The sequence below is a fragment of the Danio rerio genome, chromosome 18 (genome assembly GCF_052040795.2).
Source record: "Danio rerio strain M-AB ecotype USA chromosome 18, GRCz13ab, whole genome shotgun sequence".
Classification (NCBI taxonomy): domain Eukaryota; kingdom Metazoa; phylum Chordata; class Actinopteri; order Cypriniformes; family Danionidae; genus Danio; species Danio rerio.
This window is the reverse complement of record NC_141038.1, coordinates 13,060,008-13,085,291: the sequence shown is the minus strand read 5'-3', so window position 1 is coordinate 13,085,291 and position 25,284 is coordinate 13,060,008. Positions and strand designations below refer to the sequence as shown.

General features: G+C 33.6%; 1 protein-coding gene across 3 annotated transcripts in view; it reads right to left on the bottom strand.

The window, feature by feature from the left end:
* The window catches only part of tmtc2b (transmembrane O-mannosyltransferase targeting cadherins 2b), a 204,194-nt gene extending 179,119 nt beyond the window's left edge, over positions 1 to 25,075 (bottom strand). For all 3 annotated transcript variants that reach the window (XR_015514756.1, XM_087293007.1, XM_087293008.1), the window contains exon 1: positions 24,738 to 25,075. Coding sequence is in view for 2 of the 3 variants with exons in the window: in XM_087293007.1 (XP_087149133.1) it covers positions 24,738 to 24,820 (83 nt within the window). In the remaining variant the exon portion in view is untranslated. The remainder of the gene's footprint in view (positions 1 to 24,737) is intronic.
* Between the last annotated feature and the right edge of the window lie 209 nt (positions 25,076 to 25,284).

The window sequence follows — 25,284 nt, the reverse complement described above, 5'->3', positions numbered from 1 at the left end:
TCTCAAGTGAGTGTAAAAACTTCAAAATTTGGCGCTTTACATACAACACTTCAAAATGCGCATTAACACAGGGTGATCGAAACCCAGCTAATGTTCATTCAAGTCTTACCTAAAATATTTAAGACTTAATTACATTTTTTTAATGCACATTTACAAAAATTCAATTGAATACTTCAGAAATAGTTTAAAAACTTATGGATGTAAACATGCCCAGTGACAGATTACTGTATGTCTTATGACCATCATGGTATATTTGAACGGAATGCAAGCTGAAAAAGATTTGAGGGCCGAGGCAAATGTCTTTTCCTTACACAAAGCTACAGTATTCTATAGATACAGAGGTTATTCAGTCTTCTTTCATGACTCTCTCAGCATGTTTTATTGTGCTCAGCAACCAACAACTCTCAAAATAGAAGCTAAAATGTATGACAAAACATTTTTTATTCCACCGAATAAAAACAGTTGCTGTTTTAATGCCATCAGCATCCTTGGCTACGCTGATTAAAGTCCAGCTCACACTGTGCAGTTTTTAATAATCCTTTATGATTGCAGCTTGTCGGTTTGACGTCATCAAATCACACGTACCCCGCATTCTGAAATTAGATCTCATGGAATACAATCTGTGGCAGTAATTTTACAAATTAGAAAAAGTCAAAAATATCGGTACGCTGCCACTTGACCTCTAAAACAATAGCTGTTTAAAAATATATAGAGCAACTTTTCCATCCAATGAGTCAAGGGGACAAAATCGTTACTTCCTGACAAGCTGGCAGCAAATATCGACAGTAAAAATGGAATTTGCTGTGGTAGGAGAAGCTGCATGAGTCCATTCTTTATTTAATACATTACTTGTGCCTTAGAAGACAATGTAGATATGCAATAAGCATGTGGTGGCGTTTGAAGGCATGAGACGCGGAGCACAGATGCTCTCGACAATTCTGAAGGTAATTAATTGTATAATAACACTATCACTGAAATGGTTAAGGCATTGTAGAATGACCAAAACAACATTTCAGATGTTTTACGATGTGTTCGGCCCGCTGGTTTATCCATTCAGACACGTTTTTATCATCACATGATCTCTTATAACAAAATCACATGACCTTTTAATGTGCATACTGGCACATACTTTGTGTTCGCTAAAAGTGTTTCCATCATAGTTTATGCGCATCTTTTCTTTTTGAAAAAAAAAAAGTTTATGCAACTCAGTTATGCACATACATATTTTTATGCGCTTTTTCAAAATGTATGTGCATCTTGGTGTTTCCATCAACCAAATATGCGCATAAAAATAGGTGGGTGGAAACATAGCTACTGAATCTGATCACCTTAATTAACCAATGAGTAGGTAAATAAGACAAGCACAAATTAAAAGCAACATAAAATTAATGCAAAAGTAAATATAAACACATATAATAAAAAATTCAAACCCCTAGGAGACAAGGTATTTAATGTGTGAAAAAAAGTCATCACTCATAACTGTTCTTGCGGTGGTTTAAAGTTGTCTTGCTGATTAGATCATCATCAGATTAAGCATTCCTACTGGTTCTTTAAAATTCTGGCAGTGTCAGACTTGCAGTATGACTTTTGACGACAAATATAGGAGGGAAAATTTAATTCCAATGACCATTAATCACAAGCTGAACATTTCAAACCAACAAACAAAAGCCACAGATTTTAGCCTGCGATTATAGGAATCTTTTTTATAATTTTCTAAATTTGTCTCATGACCAAATCATTGCTAAAATAAACAGCATGAGCTGGGCTTTAAACGCTAAAATACATTAAAAATATATATAATACATTTTAAAAATTATAATATAAATACATTTAAAGGGATAATTCACCACAAAATTGTGTTTACTCACCCTCAAATGATTTCAAAGCTATGTGCGGTTTCTTTCATTTTGTTGAACACAAAAGAAGACCTGTAACCATCGACTTCCATAGTATTGTTTTTTCCTACTATGGATGTCAATAGGTACAGGTTTTTAGCTTTATTCAAACACTACATAAAATAATTTAACAGGAAAAAATCTACAAAGATTTGAAGCAAGTAAAGAGTGTGTAAAATAACAACACAATCTTCATTTAAGGGTGAACTATCCCTTTAAAACACTGCCTTTTAATTAACTAAAAGAACTTCAATCAGCTCACTAAACAATAATAATAAAATATTTAATAAAATACATTTAAGAGATACTGAAGACAGACAAAAAGTCATAGGCAAGTGATTATTTCTACTTGTCTACAGTAGGTACATGAGGGTGGCCTGTGCTCACCATGCCATGCAGACTTCAGACAGATCATTTTCTAAAGCCTAAGTACCAGAATCTAATCCTGCTGTAAGAAAGCAAACGGGCACTGCCCATCTGCCATGATGTCAGATATGGAAAGCAGATGGCCCACATGCCCTAGTTTGCTTACATGAGGTTGGCAAAGTCATCTCTGCCCTGCCAAGCCGGCCGCAGGATTGCTGAATCAAAGGTAATCTGGAAGATAAGATCAGTGTAGAGAAAGGACTGAGCCGCAGAACCCTTCGAGAAATGAACGCTTTACTGTGTCTGAGCCAAAAACAACAACACTTGTTGACTTTGCATAAATGCACTACAAGATTCGTGCAAATATTTAAAGATCTTTAAAAAGGAAGACAAAAAAAACAGAAAATACTTTTTGGATTACGGTCTGAAAGTCACAATGAAATTATTGCAATTTGACTAAAACTTACAAAGGGTAATTCAGTCAAGCTACTGTAAATAGCCATCAATTTCAGATGTGAACAGATGAGATGTCTAAGAACTCATATTAGATGTCTGAGATGTCTCATTTTACATTTATATTTAGTCATTTAGCAGACGCTTTTATCCAAAGTGACTTACAAATGAGGACAAGGAAGCAATTTACACAACTATAAGAGCAACAATGGATAAGTGCTATAGGCAAGTTTCAGGTCTGTAAAGTCTAAGAAGGAAAGTATTAGTAGTATTAGTTTTTTTTTTTTTTTTTTGGGTACAGTTAGTATGATATCCAGAGAGGCAATTGCAGATTAGGAAGTGAAGTGGAGACTAAATAGTTGAGTTTTTAGTCGTTTCTTGAAAATAGCGAGTGACTCTGCTGTTCTGATGCAGTTAGGGAGTTCATTCCACCAACTGGGCAGATTGAGCGTGAGCATTCGCGAAAGTGATTTCTTCCCTCTTTGGGATGGAACCACGAGGCGACGTTCATTCACAGAACGCAAGTTTCTGGAGGGCATATAAATCTGCAGAAGTGAGAGCAGATAAGAAGGAGCAAGGCCAGAAGTCACTTTGTAGGCAAACATCAGAGCTTTGAATCAGAGCTTGTCTCATATAAGATGTCAACAACAATACAATACATAAATGCAAATGTACAGCTAATCAGTTTAATAGTAATATTTAATGTAGTGTAAAATGATTAACACAGCTAACAATAATAACAATAATAGTAACAATAATACATTAATTAAAACACTTTTTTAACACAATAAAACAACATAAAACATCCATTACTTTTTACTTTTTACGGATACAGCGATAGACAGAATGATCCAATAATACAATGACAGACAGAACGATTCAACGATAGACAGAACGATCCAATAATACAATGATAGACAGAACGATACAACGATAGACAGAACAATACGATAGACAGAACGATACCATGATAAACAGAACAATACCACGATAAAAAGAACGTTACAACGGTATACTCAGCGATACAACAACAGACTCAATACAACGACACAATCTATCAACGATACAATGATAGATTCAACGATAAAGCATTAATGATAAACTCAATGATACAGCGTAAAGGATTCTGGCTAAAATGAGAATCGCAATTTTTTTGCCTAAAATAAAGATTATGATTTTCTCACGATTCTGTAAATATAAAATAAAGGTTAATACGAGTCAGCAATTATTATTGTTATTCTTAAGCATGTGGTAAAAACAGCAATGGGCTTTGTGTAGCTGTAATGTTGGTTAAAATGCCCAATTTTGTATAGACTTGGAATGGTGGACTTGAACAGACTTTAGATTTGTCCTGGTCATTAATGCTGATAATAATTCTGATGTTGAATTATTGTGTTTGAGACATTTGCTTACAATCTGTCATTTTCTGTTTGGTGGGTTTTGGATTCTTTTTGGGCTGGAATCAGTCAGCTTCATCTGGCAACACTGTGCACGCTTTCAGTTTTATTTTTACTGCTAAGAGCGGTTCACTTCCCGCGCGGCTCCCAAACGATCATTCTGTGCTACAAACTGATTGTTATTTACAACTTTATTACCTGTTATTCATAGCCTATGCAGGTTCTGTTCACTAAAGTAGACTTCCTTCGGAGGCGCGTGCGCGCCCACCCTCTCTATAGTAAAAGCTGATGGTCAGCTCACGTCACGTGTGATTTTGCGGTCGCAAATACCTTACATGAAGACAGAAATGACATTTTTGAGGTGAATTATATCTTATAAATACAGCATGTGACTCTTTCAAGACCATATGGAGGTGTCCACGTTGCTGAACAATGTATGTAAAACAATGTGAAGACCTGTACGACCACCATTGCTTCTCTCCTGAACTTGAAAATATGATTGACAGAATCGTAGAAATGTTGGATTAAGATCGTCTAGGGGATCGAATCGAGATCGCAATCTTTTTACGATTAATTGTGCAGTTCTAATACAGCGATAGATTCAACAGTACTGTAAAAGATTCAATGGTACAGTGATGGATTCTATGGTCGGTCGGTCGGTCGGTCGGTCGGTCGGTCATTAGATCGGATAGATAGATAGATAGATAGATAGATAGATAGATAGATAGATAGATAGATAGATAGATAGATAGATAGATAGATAGATAGATAGATAGATAGATAGATAGATAGATAGATAGATAGATAGATAGATAGATAGATAGATAGATAGATAGATAGATAGAGACAAACAGACAGACAGACAGACAAGAACACAGACAGACAGACAGACAGACAGACAGACAGACAGACTGAAATTAAGCATCTCAAAAGATCATGTAACATCATAAAAGATCTTAAGCCTGTAAATAGACCTCAATATAAATGCTCTGGTGTTCGGCAGTGAAAGTCTTGCCCAGCAAATGCACGTTTACAGCGCTGATCTGATAGAATCTGACAGGGTGATAAACAAAACTACTGCATCAACTCCCTGCCCAGACATAAAAAAAAAAAAACACTCCTTTGTTCATCCAAGCCAACAGGAAGCACAACGGAGGCTTATTTCTCATCAATGAGCGCTAATGGAGTGGCCAGTGGACGACTGAATAGAGACCACACAGCTCTCCAAACAGCACAAAGGCCTATTGGCCTGGTCACGTCCAGCTTCCTCCGCGCAGGACACTCGAGAAGGTAGAGCGCAGAAAAGAGACGCTTGCTTTGTGTTTTAAGTGCACTATAGCATCCTCCTCAGACGCGAGCAGCGGGGGGGGGTTTTGTGCTGCAAACGGATCAGACGCTTTACTGACACAGACTCAATCCACAGGCCACTGCTAATCCTATTACAATGAAGACCAGGCGCTGGACACCAACATGGCATTAGATCCAGCTCTCGTCTTTCGGAATCAAGTAAAGAAAATCAAAATGATCTGAGATTTGTAAATGGTGTAATAATGATGTATCAATATGTTGTGGAATGGTTTCTGTTTACAGATTAGCTGAAGCATAAAGAGACTAATTCAATGATGCAATATAAAATTTTTGTCAAAGGGTTGTTGCTGCTTCTTTTTCTTTAAGATTGTTTGTGGCTCTAATGTATTTTCTGAAAGTTATTTTGTGGTATTTTAACATATTTTGACTTTGATGTAAGGCTGCATGTGCGCAATGTGTACATCCACAATAGTCAAACGCAGAATATGCAATTTTGAGTCGACTTTGCAGTGTATATTTTACATGTAAATATAGAAAACCATAAAGCATGCACTGCTTATTTAATTTTTTTCTTTGCTCATTAGCATGCACTTATTGAGATATTGGCTGCTTATTGCATGATCTTATTCTACATCCCTAGCCCAATACCTAAACTACCTTAATGTCAGATATTAACAATATTATTAGGGAGCAAATTAGAAAGCAAAAGTCATATTTAATGGTTTGCTATTGGCGAGAATTGAACCTTAAAAAAAAAAAGTGTATGACTATATATTCTTTCCAAATGAGGCTATTCAATCATTTGGTGAAATTGTATAGATACATTATATTGCAGAAAAATAAAACACTGCAAAGTCTGATTTTTCCAATATCATGCAGGCCTACTTTGAAGTGATATGTAATAATATTTATGACTGTAATAAGTAGGTAGTATTTTGTTCAGATAAACAATAAAGAAAAGCATGATATCAGAGCTTAAACACAGAAAGGTGCATACGTTTTTTTTTTTCAGATTTATTAATCTGGGGTCGCCACAGCGAAATGAACCTCCAACTTATCCAGCATACGTTTTACGGATTTTCCTTTCAGCAGCAACCCATGATGGGGGAAACATCCATACACACTTATACACTACGGTCAATTTTAGCTTACACAATTCACCTGTAACACGTCTTTGGACTTGTGGGGGAAACCGGAGAACCCGGAGGAAACCCACATGAACACGGGGAAAACATGCAAACTCCACACAGAAATGCCAACTGACCCAGCCGAGGCTCGAACCAGTGATCTTCTTGCTGTGGGGCGATCGTGCTACCCACTGCGCCACCGTGTCGCCAGTAATAATAATAATGATAATAATAATAATAATAATAATAATAATAACAAAAATAATATAAATAACAAATAAATAATAATAATAATATATTTATAATATTAAATATTATTATTATTAATTTATGATTAAACTTTTACTTTCAACAAAAACATTAAAATAACATAATATAAACAGCAACATTATTAATAATAATAAAATAGCTGTCAAATAAAAAACAACAACAATAATAATAATAATAATAATACATTTATCATATTACATTTTATAATTCACTTATAATTAAACTTTAACTTTTACTTTTAACAAGAACAAAAAATATTCAAATATCTTAACATCAACAGCAATATAAATAATAATAATAATAATAATAATTTATTATTATTATTATTATTATTAAAGCATAACTACCAAATAAATAAATAAATAAATAATAATAATAATAATAATAATAATAATAGATGCATTTATTATATTAAATATTATAATTCATTTATAATTAAATTTTAACTTTTACTTTTAATATTAAAATAGCAACAACAACAACAGCAATATTAATAATAAATAATAATAATATAATAATAACAACAAATAATAATAATAATAATAATAATAATAATAATAATAATAATAATAATAACAAAACAAAATAATAATAATAATAATAATAAATATTATTATAACTACAAAATAATAATAATAATAATAATAACAATACCAATAACAATATAACTATAAAATAATAACATTAATAATAATAATAATAATAATAATAATAATAATAATAAATAATAATAATACATTTATAACATTAAATGTTATTATTAATTTCTAATTAAACTTTTGTTAATGTAAATCTTCATTTGCAGGACAAAGGTTAAAAGAGGACTCCAGTAAGCGGCACACAGTTTATACGTAGACTTAATTCTACCTTAATTAGTGGCTAATGGGATTAGTTTGATAATTGAAGGGGGCAGAAAGGCGGCAGCCAAAATAATGAATCTAGACAGATAATCTGTGTGGCTTTTAATTAAATGACAGCCGCGGAGATGCAGTGTGACTGCAGAGAAAGCTGTGTGATCCTCCAGCGTGACCAACAGTTAATCTGCACTGCTGTACATATGGCCTCTTATCTTTCTCTTATGGCCTGTCCAGAGCTGTCTGATAAAAGGCCATGGAGCTGTGACCGGCAGCCAGTTTCAGAGCCCCATAAGAAAGCAAATGGCAGTCAGCACACAGAGATGCGGTTTCTTCAGAGAGTCAAAAGAGCGTGAGCAACAGAGATTGACAAAAACATTTAATTCGACTGATCTTGGTTTCTTAGTTACATACAAATGCATTGGAACAATTTTATACTTTATATTTGTTTCCCACCAGGTCTCCACACAGGTCATGTGACCGAAAGGTATTAAATAGAAAAAAATCAGCTTTGGCCATTAAATACAAAATTGATGATAAAAAAAATGCTCTGGGTATCTGCATGACCTTCTAATACCAGACTTCAATAAAAGACGCCCCTGCCCACCAAGACCACCAAGAAAAAAAGAAAAAAAAAACCTCGGCCTGCTCCAAATCCTGAGACCCCAGTCTAGACACCATCTGGACACAGTGGACACGCTCATCAACAGGCACTGGCACGACTGAAGCATTTGATTTGTTGCTTTGAAATACAATGAAATAAAACGCACTTAAATATGATTCTAATTGTTTGCTCCAATGTTTGATGTCTGTGAAGAAGTCATTTGCAAATATTTATTGTAAATAACTTTTTTGTTGAAGTTCAAACTACTCAGTGAGATGCATACCTTTGATCTGGTGCTTTAAAAACCTGAACTGTAATAAAAAAAGAATATTGTGTTTTTATTTATTTATTATTAAATTTAGTTTCTGTCCAATTTGTGTGTGTGGGTTTTTTTTTTTTTTGAGCATTTATATAAATATTAATTTAGTGTATTCTTTATTTTCTGTTTAATTTCAACATTTCTGGAAGAAAAAAAAATCTCTAATATGCTTCTATGCATATTAAACAAACCAACAAATACTGTTGTTTATTATTATTATTATTATTATTATTATTATTATTATTTATATTATTATATTAATCGTATTACTATTATACGTGTTATAATAATAGTGTTATTATAATAATAATATAATTTTTTCATAATTATGATCATCATTATTATTATTACTATTATTAGTAATAAATCACAACAACAACAACAACAACAACAATAATAATAATAAAGTTTATTTTAATAATAATAATAATAATAATAATAATAATATTATTATTATTATTATTAATATTATTATTATAAGTCTTATAATAATAGTAAAAATAAAAATAATAATACCATTAAAATTGATTTTATCATAATTATCAGTATTATTGTTATTATTATTACAACTATTATTAGTATTAAATCAGAATAATAACTACTTATAATATTTATACTACTATAATTATTATAATACTATATAATTATTATATACTTATAATAATTATAATAACAACTTATAATAATAATAATAACAATAAAAATTATAATAAAAATAATAACAACAACAACAACAATAATAATAATAATAATAAAGTTTATTTTAATAATAATAATAATATTATTATTATTATTATTATTATTATTATAAGTCTTATAATAATAGTAAAAATAAAAATAATAATACCATTAAAATTGATTTTATCATAATTATCAGTATTATTGTTATTATTATTATTACTATTATTAGTATTAAATCAGAATAATAACTACTTATAATAATTATACTACTATAATTATTATAATACTATATAATTATTATATACTTATAATAATTATAATAACAACTTAGAATAATAATAATAATAATAACAATAAAAATTATAATAAAAATAATAATAACAACAACAACAACAACAACAACAATAATAATAAATGCATCCTGAAAATAAAATATGTTAGTTTACAAACACACACACATACAGCATATAGTTTTACATTAAAAGTACGTAAACATTACTTGTTTTTGAAGTCTGGGACTGAAAACTGAAGCCTCAGATTCACTTAGATCAAGATATCACGAGAAACCTGGAAGCCAAATACTGTTACAGACCATTTCAGACAACACTTCTGCATTGATATTCCTCTTAGAGACATTCAGAGCACTTTTTTCACCCCGTTTAAACCTCACACACAGCAGGACAGCAGTAAATTGGAGAACTGGTTGGTCTGAGGTTTCATCCCTGGGAAAGTTCACGGTAAGAGGTCATGGCCATAGTTATTGTTAATCAGATGGTTCCACAGACACACACATTCACCAACTACAGTAGAGCGGGCTGTGTTTAATAGTGTTTGCGGTTTGTCAGAAGGCCGCTGACCCATAACGCAAAGGTCAACATACGTCACAGAGACAGTGGTCCAAGAGGAGCTTCTCAGAGAACAAAAACGTCAATACATTCCTCACCTATTATCAAACCACAATCCTCTGCAAATCCTGTTGTTCCTCAGGGCACTGCTGTGCTTTCCACTCTAGTAATGCATTCATTTACGCTCTCATAAATTGTTGTGTAACTTCAGCGCTTTGGACGGAAGCGTCTGCCAAATGCATAAATGCAAATGTACAACTTGGAGCCATATGGAACTATACAGCTTGTCCAAATCTAAACAAATTATGTGGAAAAATTGACATCTCCAGGTCACTGTGTAAATTAAAACTACTATGTTTTAATAACAACAACAACAAAAAAAAAACCTCAGAATTACATTTTGGTACACTAACAATTGACTTGGGGCTAAGTGATTAATCGAAAAGTAATCGAAATTGACATTTAGAACCTATAATCTAACTTTTCCAGGACGATTTTTTCAATTACTTTATACTGCATGTGGAAAAAAATACATGTTTCTGTTAAAGGCTGATTTAAGCTTCTGCGACCACATCGCAGCCCCATCTGATCTCTGGTCAAGTAGGATGATGGACCCATTCTTCACCATAACTTTGCACTACATTCAGAAGAGATACTGCTTATTTTCATTCCAAACATTGAAAAGAATTTATTTTGTTTCCAAAAGTGAAAGTTATTTATTTTTAATTTGTTTTAAATTCAGTTGTTCAAAGTCGATGTTCAATAAATAATCGTAGATTATAGATAGTGTGTGTTTTCCTCAATTATTTTAAATTCAAGTCATGCACCCTTCATTCAAAATCTCTCACTTGTAATATGTGAGCACATTTACTGTACAAAACCTGTTTATTCTGACCTGTTAGGGCAAAATAAATAAATAAAATAATAATTAATTAATCATAATAGAGGTAAAATATTCAATTAATTGAGATTTTGATTTTAGGCCAAATCGCCCAGCCCTACAATGACTGATATGATTCACCATTCATTTATATTAATTTAAGATTTTACTATTTTTTTATTCCTAAATACTGACTTTATTCATGGACGTTATTCAGGACAAACAGGGAAAACGCTTTATAATGTTCATGGAAAAAAAAAAACTCAGCACCATTTGTGTGAATGTGAGGTGTATATACAGTCCATGTAATAAGTCTTCATGATCTACAGCTGGGTGCAAGTAATCAGGGATAATCCGGAACTGGTGTCTAAGTGATGTGCCAGATGGGAAATGTAGTGCAGTTCAGTGGCAGAATTGTATTCTGGGTGAGTACATGTTTTCCAGCGATCTGCAAGACCTAGATTGCTAAGGATCATGACAATAACAAATGATCAGTCTGTTTAAATAATATTGAAATCACTGGGCATTTTTGAGCTAGAGCTGATATTTCAATGGCTTTAAATTTATAATAAATTTCCTGATGAAAACTGGCAACCAAATGCATGTCATCTTTTTTGTTGTTAGCCACATTAAGTTTGCGCAATTCAGCTTACAGTATGCCAATTCATGCTGCAGTCACTAATAAAGTTTCCAGCCAACTGGTTACGTTACTCACCAACAGTAACTCAATTCGCATTTACCACTATAACATTGCTAACACTGGGCTCTGATTCCATCTATACGCTCATGCAATGACAAACCACTGTCATGCCATTATGAAGTTAAAGTAACAATATTTATAATGCAGTGAAAGCGAAAGCAGCTGTTCCACAAGCAGCTTTCACAGAAATGGCACAGGTGGCTGTTCAGTCTAGTCTAGTGCTTTATTTTATGACATCTCTGGTCAAACCAAAAGATGAGGCAATACGTTTCCCCAATTCTGAAAGTGCCAAAATACTCCCTGGAGTTATATGACTTAACCCACAGCCTGAAGTCTCTTAAACTTTCAGGCCACTGGCACGTACTTGCTGGAATTTTGCATTGTCTGTATAAAACAAAAACTGTTGAGATTCAAAGAGATTGAGATTCATAATATAATACAAGTATAAAAGTCAGTTGTTTACAAGTCTCAAAAGGAAATACAATGCAGTATTTAAAAGATCAGATGCTTTCCTAATGGCTTCTCCCTAAATTTTCTTTTTAATTCTTTTCTCTTTTTTTCTTGAGTCTTAATTTGGTTACTGAGAGAAGCATATTTAGATATTTACTTCAGCAGTGATGTTTGTTAACAGTATACGGACACAAATGCCTTTATAGCTAATACTAATTTTACATTATAGAATTAAAAAACTAAAATTTACTGCAAATATATCAGGGTGTTCAGCTTTATCAATCTATTAAAGTTCTGTAATTTAAACAAACTTACATAGTTCCAAACATTTCAGTCTTTTGTTCATCATCATAACACAAATTATGATATATTTAATGAAACTTTCACCCACCCACAACACATCTACAGTATTCATCAGGTTACACAGGAAACACAACTCGAGATATAGTTGAACATCACACCGGCAAACGATAATCAAGTCTCGATCGTATACACGACCACCCGTATATTGATGTGCGACACGCACATCAATATAGTAGCATTTTTATGACACTGTATAACAATAATTAATATTTTACAGTACTGTGACGGTTGGATTCAGGGTTGGAGTGGTGGAAAGCATAAAAAAAATATATATATATTGGGTAAATTAATAGACAGCATAAATAATACTCGTTAAAACTACTGTTTTTACATTACTGTGACGGTTAGGTTTAGGGTTGTGGCTAGACGTTAATACAATACAATAATGGAAAATTTTATATATAATATAAATAATTCTCATTAACTTCTGGCCGCATTCCTATCCAATCTAGCAACAACCCAATAATGACCCCAATGAACCAGTAAGTTAGCAAACAAGCAAGCAAACAAGAGAAAATATAAGAGGATATTAAAAAAAAAAACATTCATAAAATTATAATAAATAGTGGTTTTAACCAAATTCTTCGTAACAGACATGCTTTTATGAACATATTTTTTTGCTTTTGTTCACACATATAAAGATGATCAGTGAACAAAAACACAGATTTTGCCTTGAAGCCTGTACCATGTCACTGGATTAACTAGCTAGTAGCTAGCCAGTTAAGTTTCTGTTTAGTTTGCATTTAGTTGCATATTTCTGCTGTGTGACTGGCTCTTAGATCAATATAGAGTAAAAAAAAAAGTCCATAGCTTATCAATAGCCATGTTTCCATCCAAAAATGCTAATGCACTTTATGTGCAAAAGTGGATTTACGCAAAGATGTGCGAATAAAGCAGCGTTTCCATCCAACGAGTCAATGCGAATAAAATCGTCACTTCCTGATTAACTGGCACCACATATTAACAGTAAAAACAGAATTTACTGCGGAAGAAGTTATTTAATAAATAACAATCCTGACACGCAGTAAACATGCGGAGAAGTTTGATGGTGTGACACGGAACACAGACGCTCTTGATTCTGGAGGTCATTAATAATATAACACTAATAGTGAAATAGTTAAGGCATTTTAGAATGACCAAAACAACATTTCAGATGTTTTACAATGTGCTTAGCCTGCTGATTTGTCAATTCACACATTTTTATCACATCATCTCAACCAAATTACATGATTTTTTAAATGCACAAACAAGAATTTGTATGTTAAAAAGGTTTCCATCGTAGTTTATGCCCCTCTTCTCTTATCGAATAAAAAGTTTACCCTACTCAGTTATGCGCATACGTTTTTATGCACATTTTCAAATTTATGCGCATCTTGGCGTTTCCATTAGCTGATTTTTATATGCATCATCTCATGAAATGATCGTGTTATTTCATATCCGCTTAATTCATATGAATTCATTTTTTATAATTTTTTTATTTATTATTAATTATTACTTTTTTATAAAAATATATTAACTTTATGAGCATCAGAGTTTTGGGTGAACAGACTTGAATACATAAACAGAAATCTCTCAGATTTATGGTCTGAAGATTCTTATTGGTTTGGAACAACATGAGTGCGAGTTACACATGACAGGATCTTAATTTTTGGGTGAAATAACCCTTTAATAAAAAGCAATCCAGAAAACACAACAGACTGATGAACAAAGAGCCTTTAGAGGGTTTGACAAAAGTATGAAATGTTGACCACAATATACCAATAATCTTCTTGCAAGGCACTCTTTGAGTCAAAGTCATAATCATAGTCATCTGGAATGCTGATGTCTACATCAAACTTCCCACGAGTCCCCCTCAAACAAAAGTACAGAAGGGGAGAAACCTTTAAAAAAAGAAAAAGAAACACCCACAATGCTTTGCAAACATGACCATCTGGACTGAGCTGTTGGAGGATTAAAAGGGGGCCATGTAGGGGTGGTGCGAGCCGTAGAGTGTCTCTCGCTCAATTTTTTTTCCCTCTCTGAGATAATTACAGGGTACCGCTGGGATGGACGGAATCAAGGAGAGAGATGCTCCGGGTCTGGGTTGCCGCCCTTGGTTCTCGACATCACCACAGAGTCAAAGTGTGCGGTCGGATCCGCAGGGTGGACACTCCAGCAGAGCCTGAGGAGAACAGAGCCAGACAGCGCCACAAAAACCCAAACCAACAGCGCAGGCTATTTAAAGAGCACACCAGCTCATCCCTGCAGCCTCAGCTAAACAGGCTTGGAAACTGAACTACCAGCAGAACCACTTGGAAAATTGCTTAATGGAGAAGAGTCAGTGGGGAGGTTTAATGACAACCAGTACTGAAAAAGCAAAGCCAAAGTCTTGGTATCATACAGGAGAAATTTTTTTTTTTTTTTACCCAAACCCATCTTAAATATCTATCTATCGGTCTATCTATCTATTAGGCCTGTACAATATTGAAAAATCTGATATGTGACGTTGAATTTTTAGTGATAAATATTGCAATATGAATACTGTTTTACAAGATAGTTTGAAGATCTTTATTTGATGGTTTTCTGGGTCTAATAGTAATAATGTATAGAAATTAAATAATCACAATGCAAAAAAAAAATAAAAATAATGCTGTTCATACTTTGCTTAGTCTCGTTTCTAGTCCAAATATGAGTAAAAGCTTACAGCAAGTAAAAATATTCCTTTTGCTTTGTTTTCACCTTCAGAAGCAATAAGTAATCTATCGATATATATATATCCATCCAGAATATATATATGTATATAGTGTTCAGGTGGTTCGGAAGACCCATCACTTACTGACAAAGATCCAAAATTTGTTACATGAGCTCATTTGTAATATTTTGACTGCTATGCAATCATTTATTGTAAAATATTTTGACCAATGCCAACAATAATTTTTCAAAAGTCCAACATATATATTTTTGCAAGAAAACAGCTGAGAAAAGCAAAGTCAACTTTCGCTACTGTATTGTTTTTAAATAGAGAAAACATTTGACAAGTAACTTTTAATTTAAATCTTGGACATTATTCTTGAAAGAAAACATGGCCAATATAAAGTTTGAAAAAGTGTTGTTGTCATTCGTGAATTTTCAAATGTACTTTTTATAAGAGAGACTAGGAAAACTGCAAAGCTCTGAACTATTATTATGAATATTATTTTATTTATTTATTCATTTATTTATATTTTTTTAGTAGTACTAGTCATAGTAATAGTATGTTTTTGTTTGTTTTTTTAAATGGCCAAATTCTGACTGCTGGCAAGTTTGTTATTTGCCTAATAAATTAAATAGGCTACAGTTTTTTTATTTAAAATATTAACTATTATTAACAATTATCTAACAATATATGAGGTAATAAATTTGAATTTTAAAAAAATGTCATATTTCTTTTATCTCAATATTTAGGAAATTTTTTTTGGTAATATGCAACTTGTCGTTGTATTGTATTGTGATTGTAATACTGTGAAACATGCATTTAGGATAATAATTAAAACATAAAAATGTAAAACGTACAAAATGTGCACTCCCAAATCACGTTTTACAATGTACTTCTGTAAACTTAATATTCTATGATATTATTTACAATATCATTTGAAATTGAAAACATAAAATATATTACTTTTAGTTTGGTCACAGCTTACAATAAAGTTTCATTAGTTAATGCATTTAATATCATGAACTAATGATGAAAAATACGTGTATAGTAAAATCCAGTTAAAAAAATGTGAGTTAACTAACAATAAACTTATTTTAATGAACATTAACTTTATAAATAAATACTGCAATATATGTATTTACTCATTGTTAGCTCATGTAAGTAAACTAATATTAACTAATACAACCTTATTGCAAAGTGTTACCATTAGCAAAGTAATTACACCTAAAAAACAATACAAAACTTTTAAAACTGACTTGTGCTTAGATGCAAGGAAAAATATTTATTAACTCCTAATATCATAGCTATAACCAACCATGGTCCAAACAAATCCCCTCTTTGTTACTTTCAGCTCCCGTCAACTCTGAAACAACATTACAGATGATAAATGCACTGCAACCACCACATCATGCAGTCTTCAGAAGTACTAGTGAAGGATGTCCTGCAAACTTATCTGATGCATCTTGACATGAGAAAAGAAAAAAAGAAAAGAAAGAAAAATTTGCCATTTTAGGAACCCATTCATCCCATTCAAAAGCCTTTCCAAAACCACAAACCCCAAATAAATAGAGCCTGCGAGAACTTGAAACGGCAATGGGTTTGCCCTCAATTTCAGGTGAATGACGACGATTCCTCATGTGAGTTCATCTATCAGGCCTCTGGACAGGTTCACAGCAGGCCACAGAGATGAGACCATAACTCAGGCCTGGCATCCATCCACTCTTTTTCTCCATCTCCGCTCTGGGTGTGGGGATTATGGCATCACAGATATGAGCTCTGCAAGTTATGGCCTCTATTTTGCCGCGCAAGTGTCAGGGTCGCTGTGATTTGGAGACGCAGAGCAGATCTGAAGAGCTCCCCAGAGAGACTGGGACATGGAGCACTAAAGTCTGGCTTACAGAGTGCCTAATAGACCTGAGTGATGGTATGTCACGACCGTTGCAAATGATACACGGGCAAGCGAGGAGAGAGATGAATTATTTAATGAGGAAGCAATAGAAAGCTTAGTATTATTCAATGGGTAATTTCCATTTAGATTTACAGCAGCTTTGGTAGGAATGCACCATTATGGAAATTTTGGTTAATAACTGCTTACCAATTAAAACCTCATTTATGGCATGGCTGGAATCACAGGTTACCTCAGGATACGATATTAATGTGATATTTTATCACGATCTTAGCAACATACTGATGTCACAATATCAGCAATATATCACGATACCAGCAATTTTTCAATATATCACGATACCAGCAATACATCACGATTCCAGCAATATATCAAAATATCACGATATTAGCAATACATCACGATTCCAGCTAAATATCAAAATATCACAATATTAGCAATACATCATGATTCCAGCAATGTACCGATATATCACGATACCAAAAATATATCGATGTATCATGATTTTAGCAATATTTCACGATTCCAGAAATATCACGATATATCACGATACCAGAAATTTATTTATATGTTATAATATCAGCAATAAGTCACAATCCCAGCAATATCAATATTCAGATATCAGCTATATATCAAAATCCTTGCAATATATCAATATCACAATATCCGCAATATATCACGATACCAGCAATTTCAATATATCACAATATCCGCAATATATCACGATACCAGCAATTTCAATATATCACAATATCTGCAATATATCACGATACCAGCAATAGATCAATGTCACAATATACAATATTAGTAATATATCACGATACCAGCAATAGATCACAATATATCACGGTATCCACAAAGTCACGATACCAGCAATATATCGATATATCATATCAGTTATACATGACGATATTAGCAGTATATCGATATTATGATATTAGCGATACATTGATACGTCACAAGAAACCATCAACAATATTTCACGATTTTGGTAAAAAAGCAGCATAAAAAGTTATAAGATGCATTTCTTTCATTAACAACACATAGTTTATAGAATGATATTATTTGTGGAGTAGAAAACAAGCTTAAAAATGCTGATATGCAGAGAGTGTACTGTAGCATAAGACTGGTTAATTAATTATCTTTTGTACAATTAAACAAATATCGATAATATAATGACAATTATCGACAAAGTATCGATAATGTATTGCAGCCAGAAATATCACGACAACATATCAGTATTTTTTCCCATCCCTAGTTAGCAGCACACACCAGAAGGTGTGTATTTTATTATCTGGCCAACAACAATATAGTATATTTATATAGAATTAAAAACAATTACACATTAAAGACACCACCAATGATACTGAGAACAGCAGCTTTTCTTTGTACTCTGACAGCTGCAAAACTATGTGAAGTGTTTCAGGGTGTAGACTTTATTTTCTTAGATCTTTTAATCTGATTTCAGTGGTAAATTTCCTCCGAAGGCCAGAGGGTGCTCTATCATGCAAGTCGCACAGTTTTTAAAAACGAAACAATAAAATAAATCAATTAAAAAAAATATGCCCGGAAGAAAACCAGGATAAGCGTAGGAAAAAATAAGATAAAACTGCATTCATTTGATTCTACAGTATTAATAAACACATTACCACAAAAACATATGGTTTATCAGAGTTCTTGTTATATTAGATCTAGTAATAGAGTATGTAATAAATAGGTAAGCAAAAAGTGGATCTCATGAGGCTGAAGCACTTCAACAGCAAATTCTGTATGATTTAAGAATTAGGTCAATAACCAAAGGTAAGTTTTTTGCTTTGTTACTTTGTTTTTGGCTATTTGAATGTGTTCAATCTCCGGAGCATTTCACTATGAAAGCGACCTGGTCGAATACATCTTCAACTACCTCTGAAAGTGGTTAAAAATGGATGCATATTCATACCAGGCCTAAACAAGGTCTTTGTCTTTTCACAAATGGATTTAACAGTGCATCATATATAAAACCACAAGACAAACATATGTGCTTTTAAAAGACAACATATTTATTGAGGATTGAAATGCTTTTTCAGTTAGAATTCTGTTATAACCCTTAAGTTAAGAATTCTTGTTATGAGCTTCTTCCAGCTATGAGAAGCCTGGAAAATAAATAATAATAAAAATAACTAAATGTCACTCTTTTTAAAATGTGACCAGGCAAACCAGACACATAATGCTATGTTAATGTATAACTCATGCTGCCTTTGCCATCAAAATTTCACATTTTTCAATTTTGGGGGGCTTTTTAGCCAGCATTTTGAAGCGAATGTTTTGTGCATTACTCTGGTCGCAATATATATATGTGCAGAACCACTTTGCTAAGTGCTCCGTTTCCTGTCTCCACATTAAAAATCATAACCCCCATTCCTCAACGCTTTTATTATGCTCCAAAATCAAATGCCAACCTCCCGTTTTTAATAAAAACCCTTATACGACTTGGGATATCTGATAGTGCTTTCTTAAATGTTACCAAGCCTGGTGCTCACAAGCATTTGGTTTAGTAATAGAGTGAGTGGAGTGATTTAAGAGACGGTTCTCGTTCACACGTGTGATATCAGCATTCAGAAAAAAAAAAGGCTTCTAGTCTCCCACCATGTCACATCTGCTCTTTCTCAAGGCAAATTAAACAATAACTAGCACAGGGTGTGTAACACTGCCCAGGACATGGCCTGACACTTGTTTCAATGCTCTTTCCACCTCGGGGAAAGAAATCAGACAAAATGTCATTACTGTTTTTAATGATGCTTTGACTGATCACAAACAAGTGTACTTAAAAACAGAAAACACTGTTTGAAAAATCTACTGCTTTCACTAAAAGAAGATTTTGCTGTTTGTTCAAACTACTTATTTAAAATGAGCTGAAACAATACAAGCATTGCGTTTTTTGGGGGGACAACTTAATTGTTTTATATTGAATGCACTTAAATGTGTTAAGTTAACTTAATCAGTTTGTGTTAGGACAAAATAAATGAATTATGTGGAGGCCTGCATTTTATACGGCAGTGCTTCTCAAAGTCCGGACTCCGGTCCAGATCCGGAATGTGAGTGTATTTAATCCGGACCCAACTCCATTTCCTATTTCAAGACCAAGTATTTAAATTGTGGATTTCCTTCATTGCAAAATGTATAAACCTAGTAAATCAACTGTTTAGTTTAAAAAAATAAATAAATAAAAAATCTCAAAGGCTAAATATTTAAAGTTTACCTGCTTGACTCTGTTATCATGACATATAGTGATCACATGACGCTTCAAGTAATCGAGCAGGGCTCCTGCTTTAATGCATAACAATAGAACGATTGTTTGAATGGATGAAGATGTTGGTCTACACAGTAAAGAAAACTTGACACTTCAACGTTAATTGGACAGATAGAGTTTAAGTCAGAATTATTTGCCCCCCGCCCTGTTTATTTTTCCCCCAATTTCTGTTTAACAGAAAAAAAAAATGTTCAACACATTTTTGAACAATAGTTTTAATAACTCATTTCTACTAATGATTTATTTTATCTTCACATCGTGATAGTACATAATATTTTACTATATATTTTTTAGACACTTCTACACAGCTTAAAGTGACATTTAATTTAAAACTAAATTAATTAGGTTAACTAGGCAGGATAGTAGGTAATTAGTAATTAGATAGGTAATTAATTAGGCAAGTTACTGTATAATGATGGTTTGTACAGACTATCGGAAAAAACTTAGCTTGAAGGGGTTAATCATTTTAACTTTAAAATGGTTTTTAAAAACTGCTTTTATTCTAGCTGAAATAAAACAAATAAGACTTTCTCCACAAGAAAAAGTATTATTAGACATACTGTGAAAATTTCCTTGCTCTGTTAAACATAATTTGGGAAATATTTAAAAAAAAAAATAAAATTCAAAGGGGGCAAATAATTCCCCCTGAGTATGAGTTTATTTTGCCACAAGCCAGTACAAAGCCATTCTGCTTGATTTGTAAGGAGACAATCGGAGTTGTAAAGAGTGGAAATGTGAAACGCCACCATGACATGAAACAAAGACATTTTGATTGGCAGTATCCACAAAATACAGAAATAAGGACCCCAAAACTAAAGTTTTCATAGACATCTTTTGTATTTTTCTTTTTTTTGGGGGGAGGGGTCTGAATGCAGACCTGGTGCAGTGGCAATCTAAGTTGCATGCAATGCTTTTTGGACACCTAACCCTACCCCTGACATCACTCGCTCTATTGAGTTCATTGTGTCTGACACTGCATCTCTGAAATATGCAATCTCAGCTTGCATCATCATGACTGCATCCAGATGCTGTTTGCCTACCTTTTGTTGTGTTTTGTACAAAAATGCACTTATTTTAGTTTGTTTTGCCACATTTGCTTTGTATTTAATGTGTTTGAATGCAAATGCTACTTTATTTAAAGAAAAGAAATAGTGTTCACTTATGATGCATGTTATGGAGGTTTATTAAAAACAAGTTATGTAATATCAGTTGTTCCAGACATTTGACCTTAATAAAAATTTTTGGATCTTTTAATGCAGACATTGAGAACCACAATATGGGTGACAATATAAATACAGTAGATTATTTTTATGCTACAGTATGTGTTGTAACTGGTGCTTTGCCCAGAGGACCTGTACTTGCTCTAATAGCTGAGCTATAAGGAAAATAAAAGAGAAGTGCATGTCTTGACAACCTAAGAAAATTAACAAAACCTCATTTTATAAATTCCACAAATTTCTGAGATAGTCAAATCCATCAAAAAAAAAAAAAAGCAGCCTTTTATAGTTCTCATACCATAAGAAGTCAGTAGGTGTCTAATGAAATAAATTAGTCACTGTACATTTAGGAAACCAGCCCCCAGACACACATTCATTTCATTGGTGACAGTGGACACGTTCATCGCTCGCTCTCTCTTTAGATTATTGCTTCTCAACCATGCGTAACTGTCATGCAGCTCTAGGTTTCTTTAATGTTATTATAACATGCCCTAACGCCACTTAGGAAAATAAATTTGTCATCCTCATGGGGTGCAAGGAGGAAAAAAAGATTGTGAAAAGCTACCGTTCTCCCTGTGAGAGAGTTGATGGACATTTAGCTTTTCCATGCATTACAAATAAGTGGCAGGAGCAAGTGTTGAAAACTTTGTTTTATAGCATGTATTTAATATTAGTACCATCTTAAAAATAAAGGTCCTAATGACTTTTTTATGAAGAGCCTTCAGCATTCATGAAACCTTACCGCCGAAATGAACTTTAAAATGTTACTCAAATCAGAAATGATTCAAGAAGTGCCCACTGGATGATTATTTGCTGCAAAATCTCCCTTTCAATGGACTATATGCACAGCTAGTGTTTTTCAGCCAATGACTAAGGTCTGATGAAAGTTTAATGTGACAATTTTCATAAGGTTCCTTTTACAGCAACAACATTGAAATGTAATTCAAATGTAACCTGTTAAAGAGACTCAAGCATCCAATATTTGGTTGTTCAAGCAAAAAAAAGGGATGAAATACTGTTTAAATGTAGTCACTGTCATTAGCAGCAGACAAGTGCAGAAATTTCATTGAAAATACAGGGGTAAAATTAATTTTCATGTTTTAAGGACATGGCGTTGAAAAATATAATTTAATGAAGTGCTTCTTGTTTGGTCTGAAACTTTAGGCTGTATCTGAGCCAGGCAGTGAAGATCACAGTTTTTTTTTTTTTAAGAAATCAGATCTTAAACGTGGCAATTTTGTATGGGATGACAATTAACTGGAAGACCGTTGGCTGACTGACTGAAATTAAGTCCGTGTGCATAAACCCCATTCTAAGAGTAGGATGAGAACAAAGATTCATGATTTCTTTTATGACAATCAAGTTCACGACTGGATCAGGAACATGTAGTGCGACTGGTATAGTCAGATAAACTAACAACTGATTTCACCTTAAGTAGCGAATCAAAAAGACACAAGAGCAGCTCAATTCCCTAAGGAATTGCTCTTATGAGCTGGTTTATTTCAGCTAAACAGAAACAGACCGAGCGGCCAGTGCAGTACGATTCACCAGCTTACTGTATAATGAGTCAGTTGTTTTTGAAGAATTGTAAACGAATCAGTCAGGGTGGCTCCTGACTTAATCTGACTCTTTTACTGAACCACATATTACGTGCATAACAATGTCTGATCTGAAATGAACTAAAAACTGTACTTAAGCATCTGGTGCTCCTTTATCTTTTTTTTTTTCTTTATAGTATATTTTACTTCATCAGCAAAACTCTGTATTAGTGTATTTTTACATCAACAGCTACACAAAAAAAATCTCATCCAGGAGGAAATGATTGAGGCAAACTTGGTTTTATATTTGCACATTTGTTCAGTGACATCTTGTGACATGCTACCTATATTGTTTACCATGGTACTTTTAATACTCAGTCTGAAACCACTATTTTTTTGACTAGTTGTGAACAATATAGTACTTTGATAGCTGCTATTATGATTTCACCATTTTGAATTTGCAAATTCGACTATTTCTGTGAAATTATATTATTAAGGAGAAAGTTTGAATGTGTGAATATAAAACCAACTTTACCTCAATGTGGAAATAAACTACATAAATTTAATCTAGCGAGCATGTGCACTCAAAAAAGGCTTTTTTCCCCTTTAGATATGAATCTGAGGTTTTATAGACGTATAGCTTTGATTTTCTCATAGTAAAACATGTTAATTTCATGTAACGTACGGACCACATTTGTTTATTGCAAATATCCTTGCAACAAACTTTCTATTTACATTTGAACGTTTAAACTTCTGTAAGAGTCTAATCACTGCTTTTAAAAAGGCCAGTCATTTTGAACGCCACGCAAGCATCACCAGAATGCTTGTAACAATGTCTGATATGAGAATTTGAATTTAACACAATTTGTTTCAGTAAACATTCATTCATTCATTCTCCTTCGACTTGGTCTCTATTTTAGAGGTCGCCACAGCAGAATGAACCGCCAACTATTTGTTTTACGCATCAGATACCAGTTCTGCATCACACATACAGATGCCAGCTGTAAATAAAAAAAGGATTTTCAAGTATTTGAAAAGCCACAAAGGCTGTTATCACATTATTTCTCAATTGGTGTGTAAAAAAATAGACTGAAATGATATCACCAACTTGGCAACAAACTGCTGAGTGCAGCAAATGTATGCGCAAAGAATCCAAACCTATCTTAAAAGTACTAAAACGCTTATAAACATAATTCATATTCCAAAACATCACTCATAAACACCACTCCTATCATAAATAACCAAGCTCCGACACCTTCAGTTCCCGCGAGCTGACAATTCCCCTGGTATAAATGAAGTGTGATATTCTTAGGCGTCATAGCTCTCCCTCATAAACAGACCGTACAGGTTGCAAGCGCATCCCAAAAACAACAACAAACGCTCAACAACTACACGTTCGAAAGTTGCACGAGCGCCCGTGTTTATCCGCTGACAGTTGTCACGCTTGCGCCGCCATTCCCCGCGCTGTCGCAACATGTAACAGTATCAAAAGAACAAAAGCCGCCGCTACTACGTTCGACTCAACATTCTCCGGTTGCTACGAAACCGCCGAACTCTCGGCGCGGATCGGATGTATCGGATTCATTGAAGGCTAAACATACCTGTCATCGTAGCAGAAATCGGCGTCCAGTGTGTTGACATACAGGAGCAGTGCCACGGCGCTGCACACCAACTCTGCGATCATCTCTCAAAAAAGAAAAGAAGGAAAGGGAAACGAAAGAGTGGAAGGTGTATATTAAAACCCTTCTTTGAGATCTCTTTTCAAAACGCATCTGCCAGAAAACAGTATCCGAGTCCCCATCCTTGCAAAGAGTTGAAATGAATTATCCAGACATCCTCTTCTTAACCCATGTTATTTGCTGGGAGAATCGTGGACGGCGCGTTCACGGTGTTTACAGTAAGCTCGACTGTGTTTGGACGTCCGTACAGCGAGAGTGTTGAGATGATGCATAGTGGACGCCGAAATAAATGTCGTGATTGAGCCGCGTGTGGTTAGTGGCTCCAGTGCGCATGCGCAGAACCCCTCCTCCTGGGGATGTATGTATACACACACACACACAAGCCGGTTGGACTTAACCCTCTATTACGCTTATTATAAAATGCGTGGAAAATGTTTTAATCACTCTATTCTTTGTAAACCTGATAAAC